The sequence below is a fragment of the Helobdella robusta genome (genome assembly GCF_000326865.2).
Source record: "Helobdella robusta unplaced genomic scaffold HELROscaffold_4, whole genome shotgun sequence".
Classification (NCBI taxonomy): Eukaryota; Metazoa; Annelida; class Clitellata; order Rhynchobdellida; family Glossiphoniidae; genus Helobdella; species Helobdella robusta.
This window is the reverse complement of record NW_008704902.1, coordinates 4,017,509-4,041,424: the sequence shown is the minus strand read 5'-3', so window position 1 is coordinate 4,041,424 and position 23,916 is coordinate 4,017,509. Positions and strand designations below refer to the sequence as shown.

General features: G+C 32.1%; 4 protein-coding genes across 4 annotated transcripts; all 4 read left to right on the top strand.

The window, feature by feature from the left end:
* Positions 1-7,026: 7,026 nt before the first annotated feature.
* HELRODRAFT_162491 (hypothetical protein) lies at positions 7,027-9,073 on the top strand (the record flags this gene model as incomplete). The annotated part of the gene is made up of 5 exons (XM_009024681.1): positions 7,027-7,065; positions 7,145-7,275; positions 7,363-7,465; positions 8,536-8,625; positions 8,963-9,073. 5 exons carry the CDS (start codon positions 7,027-7,029, stop codon positions 9,071-9,073), a joined length of 474 nt encoding a protein of 157 aa, XP_009022929.1.
* A 980-nt stretch (positions 9,074-10,053) lies between these two features.
* HELRODRAFT_188978 (hypothetical protein) lies at positions 10,054-18,374 on the top strand (the record flags this gene model as incomplete). The annotated part of the gene is made up of 23 exons (XM_009024680.1): positions 10,054-10,248; positions 10,324-10,446; positions 10,669-10,825; positions 11,109-11,260; positions 11,425-11,474; positions 11,574-11,683; positions 11,762-11,852; positions 12,214-12,329; positions 12,550-12,713; positions 12,830-12,929; positions 13,035-13,180; positions 13,927-14,087; positions 14,281-14,383; positions 14,733-14,883; positions 15,083-15,195; positions 15,418-15,519; positions 15,894-16,010; positions 16,235-16,384; positions 16,617-16,723; positions 16,823-16,962; positions 17,087-17,271; positions 17,352-17,499; positions 17,568-18,374. The coding sequence occupies 23 exons, from the start codon at positions 10,054-10,056 to the stop codon at positions 17,708-17,710; spliced, it is 3,024 nt and encodes a 1,007-aa protein (XP_009022928.1). The 3' UTR covers positions 17,711-18,374.
* Positions 18,375-19,310: 936 nt separating this feature from the next.
* On the top strand, positions 19,311-20,011 carry HELRODRAFT_162489 (hypothetical protein; the record flags this gene model as incomplete). Its single annotated transcript, XM_009024679.1, has 3 exons — positions 19,311-19,406; positions 19,560-19,709; positions 19,856-20,011. 3 exons carry the CDS (start codon positions 19,311-19,313, stop codon positions 20,009-20,011), a joined length of 402 nt encoding a protein of 133 aa, XP_009022927.1.
* Positions 20,012-21,073: 1,062 nt separating this feature from the next.
* On the top strand, positions 21,074-23,119 carry HELRODRAFT_162488 (hypothetical protein; the record flags this gene model as incomplete). The annotated part of the gene is made up of 3 exons (XM_009024678.1): positions 21,074-21,133; positions 21,532-21,841; positions 21,927-23,119. The coding sequence occupies 3 exons, from the start codon at positions 21,074-21,076 to the stop codon at positions 23,117-23,119; spliced, it is 1,563 nt and encodes a 520-aa protein (XP_009022926.1).
* Positions 23,120-23,916: the final 797 nt, after the last annotated feature.

Below are 23,916 nucleotides of genomic sequence, written 5' to 3'. Positions count from 1 at the left end.
ATATGCAAAGACTAAATTTTTTCAATTAAATAACAATTAAAAAAATTAAAATGTTAACATTTTTAATAAAAGCAATATTCCGTAATTAGTAAATATATGATCGTAACTTTTGACAATGTAACTAAAATAAATATAACGGCCTTCGCTCACTTTTAACAGTCTAGCAAAGAGCTTACCTCAGTAGTGGAGTTGGAGGGTGATTTTTTATCGTTCGTGTCAAAATTAATGATCGTATATTTATTTCGAAATATTGCTTTTATTTAAAATGTTTTAAAAAATTTTAAATTTTTTAAATTATTATTCAGTGTGGCAATTAATTACTTTTATTTGCTATAAATTTAAAAAAATAAAATCGACATTACCGAAAATATTTAAAAGTTGAAAAAATTGAGGTTCTTTGCATATCCCTGCTTCAACCCATAAAAAAGTGTTGTATATTGGTGAATAGGCCTTCCTTTGCTTTTGACTCGAACGGTAAAAAATCACCCTCCCACTCCCTTCCGGAAAAAAGCTTCTTGTTCAACCGTTGAAAGTGAGCGAAGGCCGTTATACTTATTCTAGTTATATGTATCAAACAGTATCTTAATGAACAAAATAGTATCATAAAATGAATAAAGATACTTTTTCATATATTAAAAAAATTCTCAATTTGATTTCATTGCGATATCGATGATGATAATGATTGTGCCTGACTAATTAAAAAACATCAAATAAAATTTATAAAATAGGATGGGTATATCTTTGCGAAATCGTTGGGAAATGACGTCATGTTAACAGTTGTTATTTTACTGCATGGTAGTTAATCAGCCTGTACAAAGGTTATATTCAATTCCTATCAAATAAATTTGACAAAATAATATCATACGCAGGCAAAACTAAATAAAGAAATAGATGGATATATATATATATATATATATATATATATATATATATATATATATATATATATATATATATATATATATATCACGTCAAGAACACAGCAGGTTAATATATACATATATTTATATCCAAGTCACCTCAGTCAAATAATGCACTAATAATTTATATATATATATATATATATATATATATATATATATATATATATATATGTTGGTAATAGACCATAATTTTTACAATATTCTATAAATTCTACCGAAACATTTGGTAGAATTTATAGTAATATATATATATATATATATATATATATATATATATACGTAGTCATAATACATTTATAATGTTGTATTTACACATTTAAATTGTACAATTGTGTTATGGTGTAGTATCAAATTATTTTGAATTCTCTCAGAAAAATTTAAACTTTTTACTATATATTTTTATCAACAAATTTTAAAAAATTTTCAAATTGATTTCACCGCGATATCGATGATGATGATTGGGACCTGACTGATTAAAAAACATTAAAAACATTAATGAAAATTTTTAAAACAGCATGGAGAACTTGTTATATTGGGATGTTCGTATATAAAGCGAGCAAAATTTTAATATAAAAACGCTTATAAATCTACGGATATTGGCTCAGCTTGGCTTGGCTTAGCTTGGCTCAGCTTGGCTTGGCTTGGCTCGGCTTGGAATCGGATGTTAAGCAAGGTGTGGTCTCAAACTATTTTGGTCTCTCCAAGAAAAATTTGAACTACAGTGTATCTATGTAGCACTGATTACTGTAGCTTTTATAACGAATTTATATTATTTATATATATATATATATAAATATATACATATATAGTAACTAGAATCCACGTATACAAATAATTAATAAGATTATATGTTTATATAAAAAGCAATATAGCAGATTCAACCAGCCAATCAAAAATTTTCAAAGACGTTCGTTTTTCGATTACGTCAATTTAGTACGGTTAGCATTGTGGTTAAGACTGTATAATAGTGTACTAGATACATTAAATAAGTTTTTTACTGATGTGAATGATTGAAATAATGGAAATGTATGGTTGAAAAGGAGTATAAATAGGAACTGAGACAACATGAAAATAAGATCAGGCATTCCGCCTCGTTGATCGCTTGAAGCAGTCCATACGTTCGTTCATTCAGTGGCAAAGAATGCAAGCCTGGCTGTAGTACGTTTTACGATTTTTTGCGTTTCCTTTTTTTGCCAGTTGGCTGGCTTTTCCGGCTGGCTTCACCGCGGCTCGTTTCTATATTTTCATTTAAATTAATTAAATAAATAAGATTTTTTCATTTTATTCATTTTGTTCAGGTTGAAGCTTCCAGAGGAGTTCATCAGGGAAGATGTCAGGCTACGTTCATTCATTCAGTGGCAAAGAATACACGCCTAGCTGGGATACGTTTTATTCTTTTTTCTCTGTTTTCTCTGCAATTTAACATTAAGAAAGAATGCTCACACGCACACACACACACACACACACACACACAATTACATTAATTAGCTATATAGGTAGGTTAGATAGGTATAATTTTAATTGTAGGAAAGATAGATAGGAAGCATCCAACACTAATGTAGTAGAATAGGTAGGCACATAAGTTTATCTTTTCTATTTTTTCTTACACCCATATTACACGTATCAGCGTATTACACACACACACAAATGCACACATAAACACATATGTTAGTATTTGAGCGATATTTTATTTTCATTACACATTCTAATTTAATATTATTAAGGTTGAGAGTAATTTAATGTGATAGGTAGTTAAGGGCAATAATGGAATTCTAGGAACAAATGATGAAAATGTATGGTTGAAAAGGATTATGTATAGGAGCTGAGACAACATAAAATTAAAATCAGGCATTCTGCCTCGCTTGAAGCAGTCTATCTTTTCGTTCATTCAGTGGCCAAGAATGCACGCCTGGCTGGAGTACGTTTTACGGTTTTTTGTTGCGTTTCCTTTTTTTGCCAGTTAGCTGGCGGGTTTCACCGCGGCTCGTTTCTATATCTTCATTTAAATTAATTAAATGAATAAGATTTTTTCATTTTATTCATTTTGTTCAGGTTAAAGCTTCCAGAGGAGTTCATCAAGGAAGATGTCAGGCTACGTTCATTCATTCAGTGGCAAAGAATACACGCCTGGCTAGGAAACGTTTATTCTTTTTTCTCTGTTTTTCTGTAATTTAACATTAAGTAAGAATGCTCACACGAACACACACACACAATTACATTACTTAGCTATATAGGCTGGTTAGATAGGGATAATTTTAATTGTAGGTAGGATAGATAGGAAGCATCTAACACTAATGTAGTTGAATAGGTAGACGCGTAAGTTTTTCTCTTCTATTTTTTCTTGCAACCATATTACACGTATCAGCGTATTACATACACATACACACACGCACAAATATATACATAAGCACACACGCAAATACATATACACATATGTTAATATCTGAGCGTTATTTTATTTTCATTACACATTCTAATTTATTATTACTAAGGTTGAGAGTAATTTAATGTGATAGGTAGTTAAGGGCAATAAAGTAATTCTAGGAACAAATGATGAAAATGTTGGTTGAAAAGGAGTATAAATAGGAGCTGAGACAACATGAAAATCAAATCAGGCATTCTGTCCGTTCATCCATTCAGTGACAAAGAATGCACATCTGGCTGGAGTACGTTTTACGGTTTTTTCCGTTTACTTTTTTGCTATTGGCTCGTTTCTATACTTTCATTTAAATTAATTAAACAAGATTTTTTCATTTTATTCATTTTGTTCAGGTTGAAACTTCTAGAGGAGTTCATCAGAGATATGTAAAGCTACGTTCATTCAATCAGTGACAAAGAATACACGCCTGGCTGGGATACGTTTTCTTTTTTTCAATCGTTTTTTTAATCGTTTTTTAAATTCACCCATTCTTGAACATTTTAAAACCTTCTATAACATTCTAGAACATTCTAGAATCTTCTAGAACATTCTAGAATGTTCTAGAATGTTATAGAAGGTTTTAAAATGTTCAAGAATGGGATGTTCGTATATAAAGCGAGCAAAATTTTAATATAAAAACGCTTATAAATCTACGGATATTGGCTCAGCTTGGCTTGGCTTAGCTTGGCTCAGCTTGGCTTGGCTTGGCTCGGCTTGGAATCGGATGTTAAGCAAGGTGTGGTCTCAAACTATTTTGGTCTCTCCAAGAAAAATTTGAACTACAGTGTATCTATGTAGCACTGATTACTGTAGCTTTTATAACGAATTTATATTATTTATATATATATATATAAATATATACATATATAGTAACTAGAATCCACGTATACAAATAATTAATAAGATTATATGTTTATATAAAAAGCAATATAGCAGATTCAACCTAGAACTTTTTAAAACATTCTGGAACCTTTAGAACATTTTAGAACATTCTAGAACATTCTAGAATCTTTTAAAACTTTCTAGAAACTTCTAGAACTTTTTAGAATCTTCTAGAACTTTCTAGAACCTTTAGAACATTCTAAAACCTTCTGGAACATTCTAGAACATTCTAAAACCTTTTAGAACATTCTAGAATCTTTTAAAACTTTCTAGAAACTTCTAGAACTTTCTAGAACCTTTAGAACATTCTAGAACATTCTAAAACTTTTTAGAACCTTCTAGATTGAGAATATTCTAGAACATTCTAGAACATTCTAGTACCTTCTAAAACTTCCCGAAACATTTTACAGAACAATCTATATAAAAAAAACTTTAGTGAGAAAAATCTAAAAAACGAGCTACAAACATAATAACGCCAAACATTCGGTAGAATTTATAGAATATTGTAAAATAAATTATGATTTATTACCAACATATGCTATATATTGAAAGGTGAGATTTCAAAATTGTGAAATTCGTGGATAATAAGTGTTCAAAAATAATGCAAAAAGAGTTGTATTAATAGTTGATGAGTTGTGAAATTATTTTCAATTATAATTGTATATATGATGTGTGTAATATATATTATTCTGAATGTCATACTAGTACGTAGTAAAAATTTTAAATTTTTCTGAGAATTCAAAATAGTTTGAGACTACACCATAACACAATTGTACAATTTGAATGTGTAAATACAACATTATAAATGTATTATAACTACGTATATATATCTAATATTTTTTTATTTAGTTCTGCCTGCGTATGATATTTGGTCAAATTTATTTGATAGGAATTGAATATAACTTTTATACCGGCTGATTAACTACCATGCAGTAAAACAACTACTGTTAACATGACGTCATTTTCTCCAACGATTTCGCAACGAATTAGGTACCCATCCAATTTAAAAAATTTTATTTGATGTTTTTTAATTAGTCAGGTTACAACCATTGAATTATATATATAATCATATAATTCCATGGGTCACAATCATCATCATCGATATCGCAATGAAATCAAATTGAGAATTTTTTAAATTTTCAAAAAAAGTATCTTTATTCATTTTATGATATTTCTTTGTTCAATAAGATACTGTTTGATGCATATACGCTTTTAAACTTTTAATCTTCTGAATCTACCTCTAAGATTAAAAGCAAACTTCAGTACGATAAAATTGGATCTTGTTTTTATTTTGTCTAATCCTCTGTGTGGTTTGTTGGATGCTAAAGAAGGATTTCAAAGTAATTTAAATATTAAATACTTACCATTACGTTTCTGCACCGTCATTTTTATTTTTTAATTAATTTTTGCTACTTTATTTTTAAACTAAGCTGTTGACATTGGATTGTTTGGGTACTTTGCTATTTATTATAATTATATAATTTTTATAATATAATTTATTTATAATCAATCAATCTTCGTTTGGCCGTTTAGCGTCCAGAGACCCTGTTTCCATTATTTATAATATATATCATTTATATATTATAATATATAATTAATAATTGTATATAATTATATATTATATATATAATATATATATAAAATATATATAAAACTAACTCTAACGTCTAACCTAACAACTGAAGACTAAACCTCAAAAAGTCAAAAGTGATAAACTTTAATTTAATTAAACTTGTATTTTGATATAAGAACTTTATTTTTTATTTTTCATATTAAAAAATTGTACAATACTATGTATGTATAAAACTATAAATACAATCTTTCTACAAAAATACATAAATTTCATACATTATATTATGTGCATATACTGAATATAAAAAAATTATATAGATAGACATATTTTTGATTAATTTAAAATTGAATTTTAATTTGGTTACAAAAAATAAAAAAGTAAAAGATGGCATAGAATAGACCTTTTATCTTTTTTCAACAAATTACTCTACTGATAAATATTTTTGTAATAGACTTTCACTTTATAAATCTATTTTAGAAACATTAATTTCATATTTTAATTTTATATTGAAATGGCAATGGAGCATTTTTGTATTTGATGATTTATTTAGAACCTCAGAGGCATTTGCTTTGCTATGGATTGTTGAAACAGCACTTATTAACTATTAAATAAAGCCATAGGAAAGTAACTTACTACTTAAATTAACTTAACTGACTTATATCTGCAAAAGTTCAAGATGCAACAAGATTTAAACTTTAAACCATTCAGTTTGGCTTCATGGGTATAGCTTTTGTGATGCCAACCTTTATGCTCTAACTTGCCTATATTAAAAACAGCTTATAAGTTACAAGTCTTCAAAAGAATTAGTGCTGTTAAGTGAAAGAGGTTTAAATAAAAATAGAAAAACCACAGTTTAACACATTCAAACAGTAACATAAACGTTAGAAATGGTACTCTGATTTTTTCTTCAAACTCATATCCTGTTTCAACATTTCACAAAAACTAAAATTGGCACTTTTGAAAACTTCTGATAAGCCACTGATTGTATATGTATTTTGCTTTGAATTTTATATTTTTAAATTATTTTCAGCATGTTCACCATTTTCTCAAAACTGTTACCATCTATTTGTAAATGTGAATTGAATTCCAGCTTTTTGAGGTAAACCTTTAATAACTTATCATTTAAATCTTATTCTTTCATTTTTTATCTATTTTATTTATATAATAAATTTTTTTTAAATTTAAAAATTTCTATATTAATAATTTTGTCATTTTATGTTTTTAGACCCATGTCCAGATTTTACTCTTTGTACGAACCAGAATTTTTGGTTAGTATTTAATATTTTAAAAATTCATCATACTTAATTTTGTTTTTAAACTGTTTTTGTTGTTTCAACACTGTCACAGGATGAAAAAAAAGATACTCCCATGTATACAAACTTATCTATAAGATTGGAGGGCTATGATTTTGTCATTGTAGAATCATTTGCAAAATATATAGACAACAAATCAAAACATCTTGGTCTCCAGTCAATGGTGTAAGTGACATGTTTTTTTCATAACATATAAACCGTTAAAATACAAAATAATTGTTGAAATAAAACAATTTAAAATTTAATAATAAGATATGCAGTGCCTGCAAGAACAACTAAAGTACAGATATATAAGCCTAACACATCCCAAGTTGGTAAGGAATATGATCTAGCATTATACAAGAGGGTTGTTCAGGTAAGGGGAGTGCTTTGATAACATTGCAGAACAGTTTATTTATTATTCATATGGCCTGCATTTACTAAAATATAATTTATACTATTTAGTATTTTGTGGGGATATTTAATTTATAATATTTTTTATGTTGTGCATGTGCCTGTGAGAATACCAAAATTTTATAACGAATGCTATCCCAGTCCACTGATTGCACTCAGTCTCATTCCTCTACTCCCTAAAGTTCAGTGCTTCTCCTATTTGAGACTAAATTGACTTGATCTTGGAAATTGTATTCTATGCTCTGTTCCAATGACTTGTTGCAAATCATTATTAGAACTTTTCAAACGTTACTCTTTTAGTATCTTTTAACGTTTATAATGCAGCTCAATCAAATGCAGAGTTGCTTAAATGTTATTCTATACCTTGTAAATTAAAGTTTCGTACTATAAAGGCTGTACTGTCCACACTACACGACGCACATACACATTATGTATGCACGCACAAGCGAGCCCGTATTATATCGTATTGCAACTTGTACAGCCCCTAGCCCCTCTCATGAGTTGAATTTAGACGAGCTTTCTCCATTTTTTTTTCTGTGGAAAGTTGAATAGGTGATTTTGTAGACGCTGTTTGACTTATGGTGTTGAATCTCTTCAGATCAGCAGGTAATGCGTTCCATGTTTGGGCTGCTGAAAGAAAATCTTCTTTTCCCAAAATGTGATGGTTTTTTGAACTTCGGACATCGCGTAATAACAACGGGAACTTAGAGGCACTTCTACCAACTGAACCTTGTGACCGTTTTACTGAATTTCACTCCTTTATTTTCTTTAATCTTAGGAGAAAAACATTCACAGCTCTTTTTAACCTTGTTGTTCATCGTTGACAGATATACAATATCAGAAATATGTATATTTTTCATCCTTATTTGTATATATTCGTACATATATAAACGTGAAAATAATATAATTTAAAGACAGTTCTAGGTTTTGAATTGAATGATATGCCATCTAAGAGCTAAATTATTAAGCTGTACTTCAAATTTTGTTAAAATTTATTGCATAATGTATATGAATGGATGAATATAATTATAGGTTTCAGATTTGCCATCTACGTTAGCTCCTATTTTCTTTGAAGTGTTAAATACGAATCTCCCTCCAGCGGTTTCTTTAGTGATTTCACCAGTAAGTTGAGAAACAATTGTGCATATATTTTAAATTTTATACTTATTTTCCAATGATATTTGTATCATCCACTCTATGACATGCAATGCACGTAAACTCAAAATATATAGTGTATGATAATAGCCTGAGTTTCGTATTTGAAGGCACTAACTAACTGTAAACAATAGTCAGTGACAGCTTTTTAACTCAGGCGTATTCTTAGGCAGATAAATTTATGAGGTCGGAACAAGGGCTAGTTTTTCGACTCATTGCAAAAGTTTACTTACTGTTACGAGTTAAATTTTAAAGTTTGATTTTTATACATAATTTTAAACCAAATTTATTTTGCCCTTTTCAGCCTACAGAAGAGGAAGAGGATTATAGATATGTGCCTGATTTGGCATTATTAGAACTCCAAGCTGAAATTGCCAAAATTGAAAAAGCAAAAGAAGAACGAAAAAAGAAATAAAGTTGATGTACATTTTTTAACAAAAATCTTTCTTTGTTTATTTGTTCTTTAAAACTATTTTGAAGATCGTGTAAGTCTAAAATTATTTTGACACGTTGTCATATTCCTACTATATATTCTAACGGTGATGAAACTATGAAAGGGGACTACGTATTATATATACATTAGGTTAGCTAAATTTTAGAGAAAGTTGAAAGTTTTATCGATTAGCCAAATAAAAAAAGAAATAAAGTTGATGTACATTTTTTAACAAAAATCTTTCTTTGTTTATTTGTTCTTTAAAACTATTTTGAAGATCGTGTAAGTCTAAAATTATTTTGACACGTTGTCATATTCCTACTATATATTCTAACGGTGATGAAACTATGAAAGGGGACTACGTATTATATATACATTAGGTTAGCTAAATTTTAGAGAAAGTTGAAAGTTTTATCGATTAGCCAAATATTTGCGAATCTTAGATTAGAATGTATGGGAAAAGTTAAACCAGTCGTAGTATGGGAGCGAGCAATAAGGAAAATGTATATAGAACAGATCTAGGAGTAATAATACGTTTGAATGGTAAGGTAGCACGTCAGTGCACCGAGGCAGCTAAAATGTAAACAGAGCTCTGGGTATGATAAAAAATTAAAAGCAGAGACAAGATTTTCATATTAAACCTGTAAGTTGGAGTACTGTGTTCGAAAAACGATGATTGTAATTGCAACTGCGATACACTGAACTATATAGTTCCATGGATATATATCCATATAAAGTTCAATGTTGCAACACTATAAAAATTCGTAAATAAATGCGGTGATTAATAAATGTATTGAATTAAATATCTGCAAATACTTATAGAGTTGCATCTGTTGTTACAAGTAGCCGTGTTATCACCTTCGTGTCGGGCCGGAACATTTTAAAGAATGCAACGTTTTAATTGGAATTTTCAATTCTTTGAGTTCTATGTAAACAGAGCTGACAGCGATATTTAAAATAACATGCCCATTTCCAAGGCCCGTCCTATCAGGCCAATAACTAATTTACTTTTTACGTTCTGTTCGCTGCGATCATGTCGTGCATTATATTCAACTAAAAAGACGTCCTTCAGTTCAACCGTAAAAACACCGAAGACAAGTTTTCCACTCTCCTTGGAGTCATCATTGATTTGTGCAAGAGAAAAAGAAATTCAGAAGGTACAATGATTATGTTTCTTAAAACAATTTGTAATTGAAAAGTTTAATTTAATATGTTTGAACAACTTTGAATAGAAATGTGGATTTGATGGGCTGTACAAGTGGCAGCTTCTGCAGGATCGCTCCAAGCAATTTGTTTTTCATGATGGTCCTCCATACGCCAATGGTCAACCCCATGTTGGGCACGCGTTAAATAAAGTTTGCTCCAATAATAATCTAATCATTCAATCATCTCATTCAATCAAATGCTATTCAAATTTTTACTTAATCTAATTTTAACTAAAGGTTTGATATGGTTTTTGTTTAAATCTTTTTAATTTTTATATGCGAGTGTATTGTATCATAAAAATAAAACTTCATGCAAAAGTTTTGGAGTTGTAAGCCTCTATCTTTCTATACTTTATATTTAAAAAAAAACAGATATTAAAGGACATAACGAACCGTTACAAGTTGTTGAGAGGCTACAAAGTGCGTTATGTGCCTGGCTGGGATTGCCATGGAACTCCCATTGAACAAAAAGCTCTTGCAGCAATCCAACAACAAGACAAATTAAACCCCCTCGAAATTAGAAAAATTGGTTAGATTTCTTTCTTCATATAAATTTTCTTTTGTAAAAAATTGAAACATTGCCATTTGTTTCTAAAGTTTATTTCAAATCAGCATGGCTTAGTTATTTTGTGAACATTTTATTTTTTTTAGCCTTATTTTATTAATTTTGTTACATTGTTCACATTTATTTATTTATTTTTATCCATTAATATTTTGATACTCTCAAAATCTGAGAACATTATAATGACAGTAGTAGAAACATTAGGATAGATTTTGTTTTTTAAATAGCAGAAATTTGATTGATTTGAAAGCGAGGGAATATTCAGAAAATGCATCAGGCCTTCAGAGGGATGCTTTTAAGAGGTGGGCTGTGATGGCAGATTGGCAGAATGGCTGTTACTTCACAACTGATCCAAAGTATGAGGCTCTCCAACTCGAGGCATTCTATCAACTCTATGAACAGGTTTCTCAATGATTTGTAGATATTTGGTTTTCATTTTATTTCTTATCATTTGACAAATTTAAACCTTTTTTTTTTGAAAATTTATTTCTGTATAAAATTGTTTTACATTTAATTTAATAATACCTGGTCAAGCCAAATAATATTAAATGAATTTTAATATTCAGGGTTTAGTTTATCAAGAATACATGCCAATATTTTGGTCACCTTCCTCCAAGTTTGTTTTATTTGTTAAAACTGATAATTATGATTATATATAACCCTTATTACAAGGGAAAAGTCGACTGAATACATGTTCTCACATTGTTTAACATAGATCAGCATTGGCAGAGTCTGAAATTGTATACAGAGATGATCACATCAGTACTCAAGTCTACATCAAATTTCAGATCAACAACTTTCCTCATGCTCTCCTCAACCATAAATGTGATTTTTGGCAATTTTTTTATACAATTTAATCATAATTTTCTACCACCTGTATATAAATAACAAATTGGTCGATAGGTGCACTAGACAAAGTGTACGCAGTTGTTTGGACCACAACACCATGGACACTGCCATTCAACAAGGCCATCTGCTATGGAGAAGGTGTCAGGTGTACAGTGCTGGTTTAAATTATTTTCTTAACTGTTTCTGAAATACTGTTCATATGTGTGTGGTAATGTTGAAACTGGATAACTGGGTAAAATAATTATTTGGTAAATGTTTAGTAACATTTGATACTTATGCACAAACTAAAAAAATAGGCAAACTGAGGTTTTCCTGACATTTTAAAAAAACATTAATTATTTTTGAAAATTATTGTTCCTACAATGTGAGCCTGATAATGCATGATGAAGTCTTCCCATCAAGCATTTGTTTGTCTATCAGTGATAATCTGAGTTACAAGCCTGAAAATGATGATAAAATTTAATGTTTTTGTATGAATTTTTGAAGTTTGTTCAACATACATGCAGGTATTGTTGTCTGAGAAGTGACAGGGGTGAGTTGTTTGTTGTTGGCAACAAGTTCCAACAGCGACTTGAGGAAATACTGAATGGAAACAAGTTGCAACTCGTGTCTGAATTCATGGGTGCTTTAAATTTTTGCCTTTGATAATTAAATATTCCTCATTATTTACATGCTTTGCACGCTTTTCGTTCTATTTCAAGATATAATTTATATTTTCGTGTATTCAACACTGGATGTTAAATTTGATAAACATTTTCAGAATGTTGCTTATTTTTCATTTTACAAAAGTTTCCCATGCAATAAAACTTGTTTGTATAATAATCACTAATCACACACACAAGGCAGTGATTTAAATTCTTTGACATACATTTCAACCAATCAAAATGTATGTCCCTTCCTACCTGCCAATCACGTGACCAGTGATAAAGGAACAGGATTGGTCCATACCGCCCCAGCGCATGGTGTAGAAGATTTTCAAGTTGCCTTAAAATTCAATTTACCCATGGTTTGTTTTCATCTTCAGCATATATTAATATGAATTTGTAACATAAAGATAGTTTGTTTTACCATTTTTTTAATTTTAGGCCTAAATTTTGTCATAATTTTACTACCTTTCACAAGGATTGTCACGTGGATGATGATGGCAAATACATGGGAGATGCAGACTGCAGTTACAAACATCTGCAGGGACTGCCAGTTCTTGGAGAGGGTAACCAGCAAGGTTAGAACTTCGTTTTTGAGACAATTTTGCTTTAGTTGTTGTTAGGGTTACTTACTGTCAACTAAATTTTCTTTATTCATTTATATTTCTTTCTTTAATCTCCAGTCTTGAAAGATTATGAAGATATGATCATTAACAAATCTATGTTGACACATTCTTATCCATATGATTGGAGGACTAAACAGCCAATCATCATCAAGGCCAGCAAACAGTGGTTTATCAATACCAACAAAATCAAACAGAAAGCCATTGTTAGAATTTTTAGCTTACAAAAACTTGTTGCATTGATTGATTTTAAATGGATCTCAACTATCTCACTGTTATGTTGGAACTAGTTTTGTTATTTTTTACCTGTTGCTTTTTTTATATTTCTATTTAAGAGCTGTTTTTTGTACACATCCTAGTACTTACAAAGGAAAATTTTTTGTTGCTTATTTTGAAAGATGTACGTACACAATATGTAGTAGTGAAATATGGTTGATAACAGGAAAATCTGAGTAGTCTTGAAGTGGATATAGTTTCATTCAGATAATTTTTGGTTTGATCTGAGAAATAAGATAGCTTATTAAACAAGGTCTCTGCAACTTCAACCTTCTCTGCAGGTCAGCAGAGACGGTTGAAGTTGCGTACCTTGCTTCTTAAGCAGATATTGTTTGTACAAAATCTTGATTTGCTTGCTGGTTGTGTGCTCAAGTTGTGCTGACACAAAGTTTTATTTCTACAATATAAGTTCAATAAGATTTCTAATTAGCTCTGGGGTTTTTAATGCTGCATAGTTTTTGATTTGGTATGCAATGGCATGAACTTGAGTAGAAAAAAGTTTGAATGATTGAATAAAAATTGAATAAATTGGATTGAAAACTGGCACCAATTCGGTGATGCGATGTCGATCATGTGCTTGCTGTGCTTTATACAACATTGTCGACATTTAACCATAATTTATTTTAAAAATTATGAAAATTTTGTTATTGAAGGTTTTTAAATTTCTTTCATAAAGGATGCCATGCAAGACGTTTGCATCCACCCCAACATGTCAGCAGCGGGTATGATAGCTCAACTGGAGAGGAGGGATTATTGGTGCATCTCGAGGCAGAGAGTCTGGGGAGTTCCCATTCCAGTTTTTTACTGGGGGAAGGACAAGAAGCCTTTGATTTCCAGGTGTCAGCATTTATTAGATTTCCATCATTTTTTATGTTGATACTTTAGTTAATTTTTATCATTATATTCCACTAGGCATAAGTATTAATTTCCGTGGTATTTCATTTATTTGTTGTAGATTTATACCTAAATTTTGCCAATTTTTAAATAATTAACAACAAATCACAACGTGAATATGCGTGATTATGTTCAGAGCGTCCATCGAACACTTGAAATCATTGTTTGAGAAGCATGGGAGTGATTGCTGGTGGGAGATGTCCACTGATCAACTGCTGCCCAAACATGTCATCAGCCCGGTCCGTGTGTGTGTGTGTGTGTGTGTGTGTGTGTGTGTGTGTGTGTGTGTGTGTGTGTGTGTGTGGCAAGGTGCTTGCTCGCCTGCTGGGTAGGCATGGATCGTGCTGTGTTATACCGTGCTTGTTGAGTCATGTCATGTTACCATGTCACGTGTGTTAGTGTCATTTTATGTAATGTTATTGGTAAATCATGGAAACACTGATGATGATGCTCTGCTGATGATAAGAGAAGTTAGATGATGATGATAGAGATGATGAAAGGATGTTGCCAGTGAAAATATTGATGATGGTTATGATTTATAATAACAACAGTAACAATGATGATGATCGTGGGGGTGTTAATGTTTAGGACGGCTTAGAAGGTGGATGTTCATCTCTTGAGAAAGGCAAGGACATATTGGATATATGGTTCGACAGTGGAGTCTCCTGGTTTGCTGTACTTCAAGGCACGTCTTTTTATTCACTCATAATTGTGATACTAAATTACGATTGCTGTGATGGTCGCGATGATAATTTTGATATAACTGTAGTTTTGTTATCATGATAATTTTGACATAATGATAATTTTGATTTAATGGAAATTGTGCAAATTTTGTTGCATGTAAGTTGAGTAAATGTTAGAAAATGTTGTTTTGGCTTTTATAAAATAATTCAGTCAGTAGCTTCAATTGCGTGTTTGAAACAATCAACTCATCGCAGGTATGAAGGTGCAAGTGGCCGATGTTTATATGGAGGGGTTGGATCAGTTTGGCGGTTGGTTCATGTCATCCTTGCTCACCTCCATGGCCATCCAACAACGACCTCCGTTCAAGTACTCCTTTTTTTGTGGTCTTGTTCTTCCAAGTTTTTCGCCTTAAATTTATCTATTGTAATAAATATATCTATTATTATTAGGGTCGATTGAATAATGTTGATGACGACAATGTGAGTATCATCACATTCTATGATACAATAATGAAACAACTCTCAATTTATTCCTCAAAACTTTTGTTTACGTGTTTATTGGACGTATTTTTAAAATAATTCCGGCCAGAAAGCTTGTGGTGCATGGGTTTGTTCTGGATGAGAACGGAAGGAAGATGTCGAAGTCTCTGGGCAACGTTGTTGATCCTCAAGTTGTTGTTGATGGCGGGCAGGTTGTCGTTGCTGCTGGTGTTATGTAGTGCGATCTGAGGTTGTGATGTGATCCGATGTTGTGATGCGGTACAATGTGATCTGAGGTTGTGATGTGATGCGGTGTTGTTGAAACGGTTTTGTAGTGTTGTAGTTTCATTTTGGACGGTTTCAAGCAGTTCACAAATCAGCCATATTTTTAATTTCACGTTACTTTGATATTTATGATGATTGTATTGATCACGTGTTAACTACTTTGTTTCCCTATTTCAATCTTCCTATTTGTCTTTTCATTTGCTCTTGTTGGAAAAAATTGTTAATATTTTTTAATCTTTTTGTCATTTCAAGCGAGATAATGTCATGTTGCAGATGTAAAAATATAAAAATGTACCTCCAGAACACACCAGCATATGGAGTGGATGTGATGAGGTTGTGGGCGGCTCACTCCGGACTGGATGTTGCTGTCAGCATGGGACCAAACACGCTCGCTGACCACCATCAACGGTTATTTAAGGTGGACATCGTCGTGATGTTTTTACAATGATGTTATTCTTGTGCCTTTCGTCAATGTAGTTTCTGTACTTAGCGTGTTTGCGACTCGTTTGTTGTTGTTTGTAGTGATGTTGTTGTTTGTTTTTTGCATAGTTTTAAGGTTACGCTGTTTTACTTTTTTTTGTATTAGCAGAAATGTTTTCAAAAAATTCAGTAGTGATTGCGCAGTATTGATATGTTTGATAGTTGAGAAAGTCTTTGAGATATCTCGTTGGAAGTCTGTACGACTACAAAGTTAGCAGCATGATGAATGTTGTTGTCGACTTGAACCAGCTGAAACAACTGCATGCTAATGATCGCTACATGTTGCATCTATTACATGATCTCGTTCTGCAGGTTGCTCATCTTTTTGTTTTGTTATTAATTTTAAATTGTTGTAATCCTTAAATCTATATTGTATTGTATTTTGTTTTGTTTTGGCTTCGAATGAATAAATAATCATAATTGTTATTCCATAACGCGCAACTCAACATAACTCCAGGAACATTAAAACATCAAATAATGTTAGTAGTTTTGAGACAACTAATGAAAGTTATACTTTGAACATAAATGTATGTATGCATTGAAGGTGACAGCAGCATATGAAGAGTTCAACTTTTCGAGGGTTGTTCGACTGATCGACTGGTTCACATCATCTCAGCTCTCTGCGTTCTACTGCCATTTCATCAAAGACAGGTTGGTTGTCTTTTTGTGCGTGTGTGTGATGCGTGTTATGGTTTGTTTGACGTATTTGTACTGGCGTTTTTATTATCTGTTGATGGTCTTTGTGAACAGATTGTATTGTGGCGATGAGATTGGTAGGTCGTCATGCCAACGTACGATGATGACCACACTGTACTCACTCACTTTGCTACTTGCTCCCATTTTGCCACATTTTGCTGAAGAACTTTTCATGTACCACCCACTTGACAAAGGTTTTTTGTGTATTATTAACACTTACTTCGCTAGCACTTATTCATTAAATCATTTACTTACGAGCGCATCATTATTGTCTTGTTTTGACATTTATTTTTTTTAAATTTGTATTTAATCATTCAGTGAATAGTAGCGTGTTCAAAACATCTGATTGGATAACACCACTGTGGTCTGACCAATCGCTAGCCAAACATTATGATGTCGTTTTATCAATACGGGAAGGTCTTTTTCAGATGCTTGGAACTGACAAACCAGGAGATTTCGTTCTTGAAATATCGACTAACAGTCACGCATTGGATAGTTTAAAGGTATTTTTCAATTCGTTTTTATTTGTATTAAAACGTTTTTCTGGCGAATGAAGTACTGATTTCAAATTGTTGTGTTTCAGGTCATAAATAGTTCACATGCTGGTCCATCCTACACATCTCCACTTGCTGAGTTGATGCTCACTGCCGATGTCCATCTGAAATCTCTTTCCTCTAATCATCCTGCTGAATCTGATCATGAAAGTTTACTTAAAATGCACAAGCATCAAGGTGTCACAAACAGTTTTTTTAGGTTTTCAGCAAATTTTAATTTACGTGATGTTTGAACTTCAATTCAGTTTTCCACGTCAATGATACCAGTTTCGAACTGACGTTGAAAAAACCTGCAATGAAAAAATGTTCACGATGTCGGAGATTGACTTCAGATGGCCACCATCAAGCTGGCTTGTGTCTCCGCTGTTCCTCTCTTCTCTCAATATGATCCGCCATTTATCGTGTACAATTTCTTTGATATTTTTAGATTTTTATTTATTTTTGTCATTTATTTTTTGTATATGTTTTACTTTTTTTTTAATTGTTCAGTTATAAACTTTTTTACTGAAATAAACATAAACCTAAGCTTCAATTGTCCGTTCGGTGGCCGACCAGCTAAATTGGAGCGGGTTTCCTTTCTGAACTTTTTTAATCGTAATTGGGTTGGTAAGTTTGAAAATTTGGCGTTTCGGTTCGAACATTTTTTTGCTTTATCATCTCTATGGCATCTACCAAGACAACAAGAATTCAGATAAGTAAACGAATTCAATTTTTTGAAATTTTTGCGTTTCTTTGGATCTCAGCAACGTTTTTTTCAAACTACTCGATATGGAGATTAAATTTAATTTCGGCTTTTATAGACTCACTCTTACAGTTATAAACCAAGGTCTTATCGTAAGTTCGTTCATTTGTGTATTTCGTATTCATTTTATTTATTTTAAATTTTATTCGATCGTGTTTATGTTTTATTTAACAAAAATTTTATTGGTAGTTAACTTAGTAAGTTTTTTGGCTAAATTTTTTTCTAGAGGACTGATTTTTGTTGCTGGAATTTCAATGAAATTTTTTTGGAGATTAACAAAAGATAATTATTCTCTGAACAAAGCGATAAATAGAAATCAATTTTCAGCGTTTGCAGTTTCAGTATTTTGATAGCTGATCAAAACCGCACAGCGTATCAATTTTTAAACATTTTAAATTAACGAACACTCTAGATAACGGGGCTGATTGTGATTGGGTTAGGTTCTGCGCAGTCCTACCGGTCACCCACTCACAGTTTAATGATATTCGGTCTGTCGTTCATACTCGCCAGTCTGATCATGGTCACTGCCTTGTTTGGCATGCATGTTGTCGTCTACAGAAATAGATGCATGATTTACACTGTATCCTTTTAGAAACGTATGCATCATACTCAGTTGACTACGTCATGTTTTTATCACAATGTTCAAATTCAAAGCTGAAAATAATCAGACTCTGCTCAGCTGGATATTGCGACTAAAGACTTGAGCGAGCTGATATCAATTTCAATTTGGGCGTCAGAAAAAACGTTTGGAAGCAGCATACTGATTGGGTCGTCGCGTGTTTATAACACTTATAACACAGGTTATAATAATGCGACGATGATAATGATGATTTAGCATAAAAATTTTTATTAATAATTTTTTTACCAAAGTGAAAACGTTTAATAGTTCTTAACAGAATTTACTGATTAGTACCTGATCTTTCTGGTTTTGATGGCTTTGACGTTTTTAACATTGTTTGGCATGTCGTGGATAATGAATGAAATCTTTCGAAAACAAATTTTAGAAGGTAACCCACATGAGATTATGTCATCAACTCTGTACTTACGCGTTTGTTACCAACTTACAACAGTGTCTTATGTCTCTTGTTTTGTGTATTAAATAACATTTAATCACTAATCCCTTTTTATTTTCATTTAACTAAATACTAAATTGATGATGAATATATAATTAGTTGTAAGTGTATACAGTCACAAAAATTGCTACACCCATATTTTTGTTGATGAAGAATCCTGGGCTCATTCGACGATGAACGAAAAGAAAACCTTTCAAAAAGAGCTTGGCTGCTGCGGGTTCGACAACGTTACGCGAATGATGCTTTACGATGATCATCCAATGTGCAAAGTCTGTCAAATTTCATAACACAAAAATTGCACACCTACATTATTCCGTTAGCAGTGTGCAGCTTTTTTGGGGGTATATTTTCAAATCAAAAGTTTTGTACATTTTTTCTACTTTAAATATGTTTGTATGGCTCCATATACAAACTAATTTAAGGAATGCTGTGTAAAAGTTGTGAAACATTCCGACGGTTCAGCCACTGGTTATTCATGTGACTGCCTGTCCTGTTTTGATGCCATGGATTCGCACTTCAGTGCCTGCGTCAACACCATATTTTATTTCTCTGGTCCTATTTTTTTCTTAGTGGTGAGAAGTCAAATCAGTCATTTAAAGAAAAACACAAATAATATTTTTTCGCTGTCAACCGTATTAAAAACTTACAAAATTGAATCTTACTTATTTACAACACAAAAACCGATGTTGAATGACGAATATAACTGAAATCCAACCAGATATTTACAATGCCGATGACCTTGCAGTACAAATCTATAGAGGCTCCCGTGAAAAGTGGATACATATTTGATGAGGATGATGGAGATGAAGTAGGGAAGAGCGTTGACGATCAAAGTTTTGAAAGCGAAAGTTTGAAAGAAAATATTCAGGCATAACAATTTGTTTAAACAAAAAACATACGAATGATAAAATCGAAATAAAGTATTCAATGAACAAGTCAATTTAATCATTCGAGGTTATATTTTATGTAGTTAACAGATTTTTATTTGATAAACGAAATAAAATCCTCGTTGAATGACTAAAATGATGCGTAGGTTCAAACAAAACAAGTCCTACAAATAACTCCATTAACGATTGTAAAGTTGTATTGTAGAAAATAATAAGTTATCTTACAAATGGATTCATCGTTTGCAGGTTTGTATCTTACATGTTTGTGTGCATGTTTGTGTGCATGTTTTTGCACGTGTTCGTGTGCATGTTTGTTGTTCGTGTGTAGTGTATATGTCAAATACAATCTCCAATGTATGTGGCTCATTCCACGCAGGCAGCCTCAATTATTACAATACTATACTATTAAACAACATCCTCTCTGCCTCTTCTCACATCTATGATCATTATTATTATTGTTATTATTATTATTGTAATTATTATTATTATTCTGCCATTATTTCTACTACTAATAATGATATTATTGATTTTATTGTTAACAATGCAGTTAACGTAGTACTTTTTTTAAATTGACACGGTAGTATATTTTTTTGTTACGTTGTAAGTTGTGAATTGAGTTTGACATGATGTTCAATACACACATACGCACACACGCACACATACACACACACTTTAACATTGAACTAGTTGCAGGTGTATTTTATTTTGTTTAAACCATTGTAATTACTTGTTGTTCAGTTCTGTCCGCCATGTTAAACGCAGCTGACATCAGCTAAATTCGGTTACATTTGTGCTGTATGATGATGAATTCTATGAAAATAATAACGTAGTATATGAGATATATTTAGTTGAATCGAACGGCAAAACAATCGCATCACGTTCAAACTCATCTACACGTTATGTATTTGTCTTTTGATGATTATATATTACACACCGTCTACCCGTATCGGATTTGTTATTAGAATTTTTTTTAGTTCAACTAATAGTTACTGAGTAGTGTCTTGCAGAGTTTAAATCACGTTTGCTTTAATTTGGTGTACACATTTGAAATGGAGCAGGAGGCCGAGTTTGCCATCCACGAAATCAAGCCGCCAGGCACCAGCACCAAGGTGAATTTTTTCTTCTTTCTAAATCTTGCTGTCGAAAATTTTTTGAGTTATGACACTAATTAAGAATTCAATAATAGTTTGCAAAAAAATTTCTCATCGATGAAAATTTAGAATAGTGAAACATTCTTTAAATGATAGGAAAGAAAAAAGAAAGAGGCTAAGCTTAGCAAAAAATCCAAAGTGGAAAAGACCATCCAAGAAAATAAATGTCTCTTATGTGCCACCATAGTCGCCTTGATTGTCACTTGCTTGGCTGCAAGTTTTTCTTTTCAAAAATTCAAATTTGATTGATCTTTGAATTTTTTCGTCAATTAATAATGACATAACATTAACATTTCACATAAAAGAAGAGCATCAATGTTCATATAAATATGTTTTTATTTGATATTTATTTTTAGATTATTAATAACATTATTACACTGGCTACATCGAGACAGGGTTTCGTTTCAGTCATACCGGGCCTGACTTTCGACCACTGGAAGGAAAAGTTCGATCTGAATATCGAATCCTACTCGAGAGTGTGGATGATAGATGGGGCAGGTATTTTTGCGGGTGCTCTCATGTGCGCCATCATCCCGTGCTGTTGTAGTCACCTCTGCTTTGGGGTTGGAGCAATCTTCATGTCACTCTTTCCCTGTACCGCCAACTTTGTTTGCTTTCAAATATCAAGTTTTGTCAGTGGCTTTGGAAAAGGAATGATAATCGTTTGTAAGATATTTTTTTAATTTAAAATTTTTTTTCTCTATCTACAAAGTTGTAAAGTAATTAAACATATTCAATATTTATTATTAAGGTGGACTGAAACTGTTACACTTGTGGCCTGAATCGTCAGCGTCCGTGGTTATTCAACTGTTTTTCATCTCCTATTCAATCGGTGGAATGTTGGCGGTGCAGTTGTCGCAGTATTATTTAACATCATTCATTTCGCTGGAGAACGTCGGTAACACGACCTTCGAAGACTTCATACACTCTATTTCATTCAACGACTCATCCGCTCATTCACGCGGTGCCTCAGCCGATGGTGGCACGGAAGTTTATTTCATACAAATTTTAATTTTCATTATATGCTGTCTATCTTTTGTCTTCATGTCATTTTGGTCTTGTTTTTGCAATGATTCAACGAAGACGGAGAATTCTTGTAGTGAAAGTTGCTTGGACTCAAAAAAAAAGCAGAAGGAAAGCAGTGGACTTTCATACGAAGATTTCCACAGAGTCAACAGATCGGTAGAACTAAGTTTGAAGCGTGGTGAAACATGGTCCGATCAAAGAGAAGTCACAAATGACGCCATAAATGGCGGAGAAAAGACGCGACGTCTGAGCGTGAAACAGTGGTTTTCCAACAACAACATTCTTGATGCGGCTGTTCTCATGTTTCTTTATGTGCATTTCTTCTTTGCTTTTGGATTAGAATCGATCCTAGCAAAATTTCTTTGTCACATCAATACGATATTTTCAACTCAAAAATTACAATACACCATAGATAACTATTCAGTTTACTCGATATTCACGTGCATGTTTGTTGTTGGAAGATTTTTATCCATTTCATTTCTGCACGCTTACGCCTCGAACGCCATCATCGCCGTGTGCCTTGCCACAAACGTTGTTGCTTCGGCCATCATATCTGCGTATTTTGACAAATCTGAGAATATGGTCCTCTTCTGTTTAGCTGCATTTTCGGCTTTCTTAAGTCCCATATTGCCAGCAGGTTTTTCTCGCGTAAATTCGTACCTAGCCAAGTCATTCAGGTCTTTGGGATTGGCAGTTTGCTGTGCTGGGATTGGATACGCTTCCTTTTCCTGGATTTGTGGATTCATTTTATCCAGGACAACCCCGTTCTATCTTATGTTCTTCATCACAGCCACCTGCTGCCTGTGCACCCTCATGTACGTGCCACTCCTGGTCAGGGTCAAACGCCACCGAGACTCCTACAGAAATGCAAACGTCATTGCCACTACAAATTCAAGATCAATCGTTACTTACGTTTGAGTTAACTTCAATAACGTTTCCCTTATATAATAAAACGAATTACAATTTTTAATTCAATACTTGTTATCTAGAGTTTATTTATTCAAATACTTTCAAGTGAAACTGTAGTTGTTATATTCTATGCATATTTTTTTATTCAGCTCATTTTCAAAAACTTACCAGTGTTAAATTGCTTTCCTGTTACTTCAAAACGACATCATTAATTGCTGTCAAAAATTGTTCTGATGTAAATTTCATTATTATTTTCAATTTTTGTGAAGAAATTTTGTAATTTAACAAGCAGTAAATTGTGGTGGATACTTCACGTTATTTAAGTTACACTGGGCAGGGGCACTGCGGTGTAGACGTAAAACACGGAGAGGACCTACCCGAGTGACCGGTGTCAGATATTTCACATCTCGTTCGCCAGTGCACAATTCATTCGGCAGCCTTCAATTTTTGATGAATATTACGATAGGTTTTACTTCACACGGTACAAAAATGATGATGGTGATGACGATGACGATTATGATGATAATGATGATGATGATTGTAACAGCGTAAAACTGTTACTAATTTCATTGTCATTCATATATATGAAATTTACAAAATTTATAGCGTTAGATTTGGTAGATTTTATAAACTACTGCATTAATTGTTCCCTTATTCACCGAAATGGTCACTGTGATGGTTAAAATACTGCTACCTGTGGTGAAAACTTTATCACTTTAATAATGACGACATTGAGACTAGTACGTTAAATAATTCATTGTTACAATATAAAAAGATTGTTGAAGTAAAAAACATTAAAGATAAAT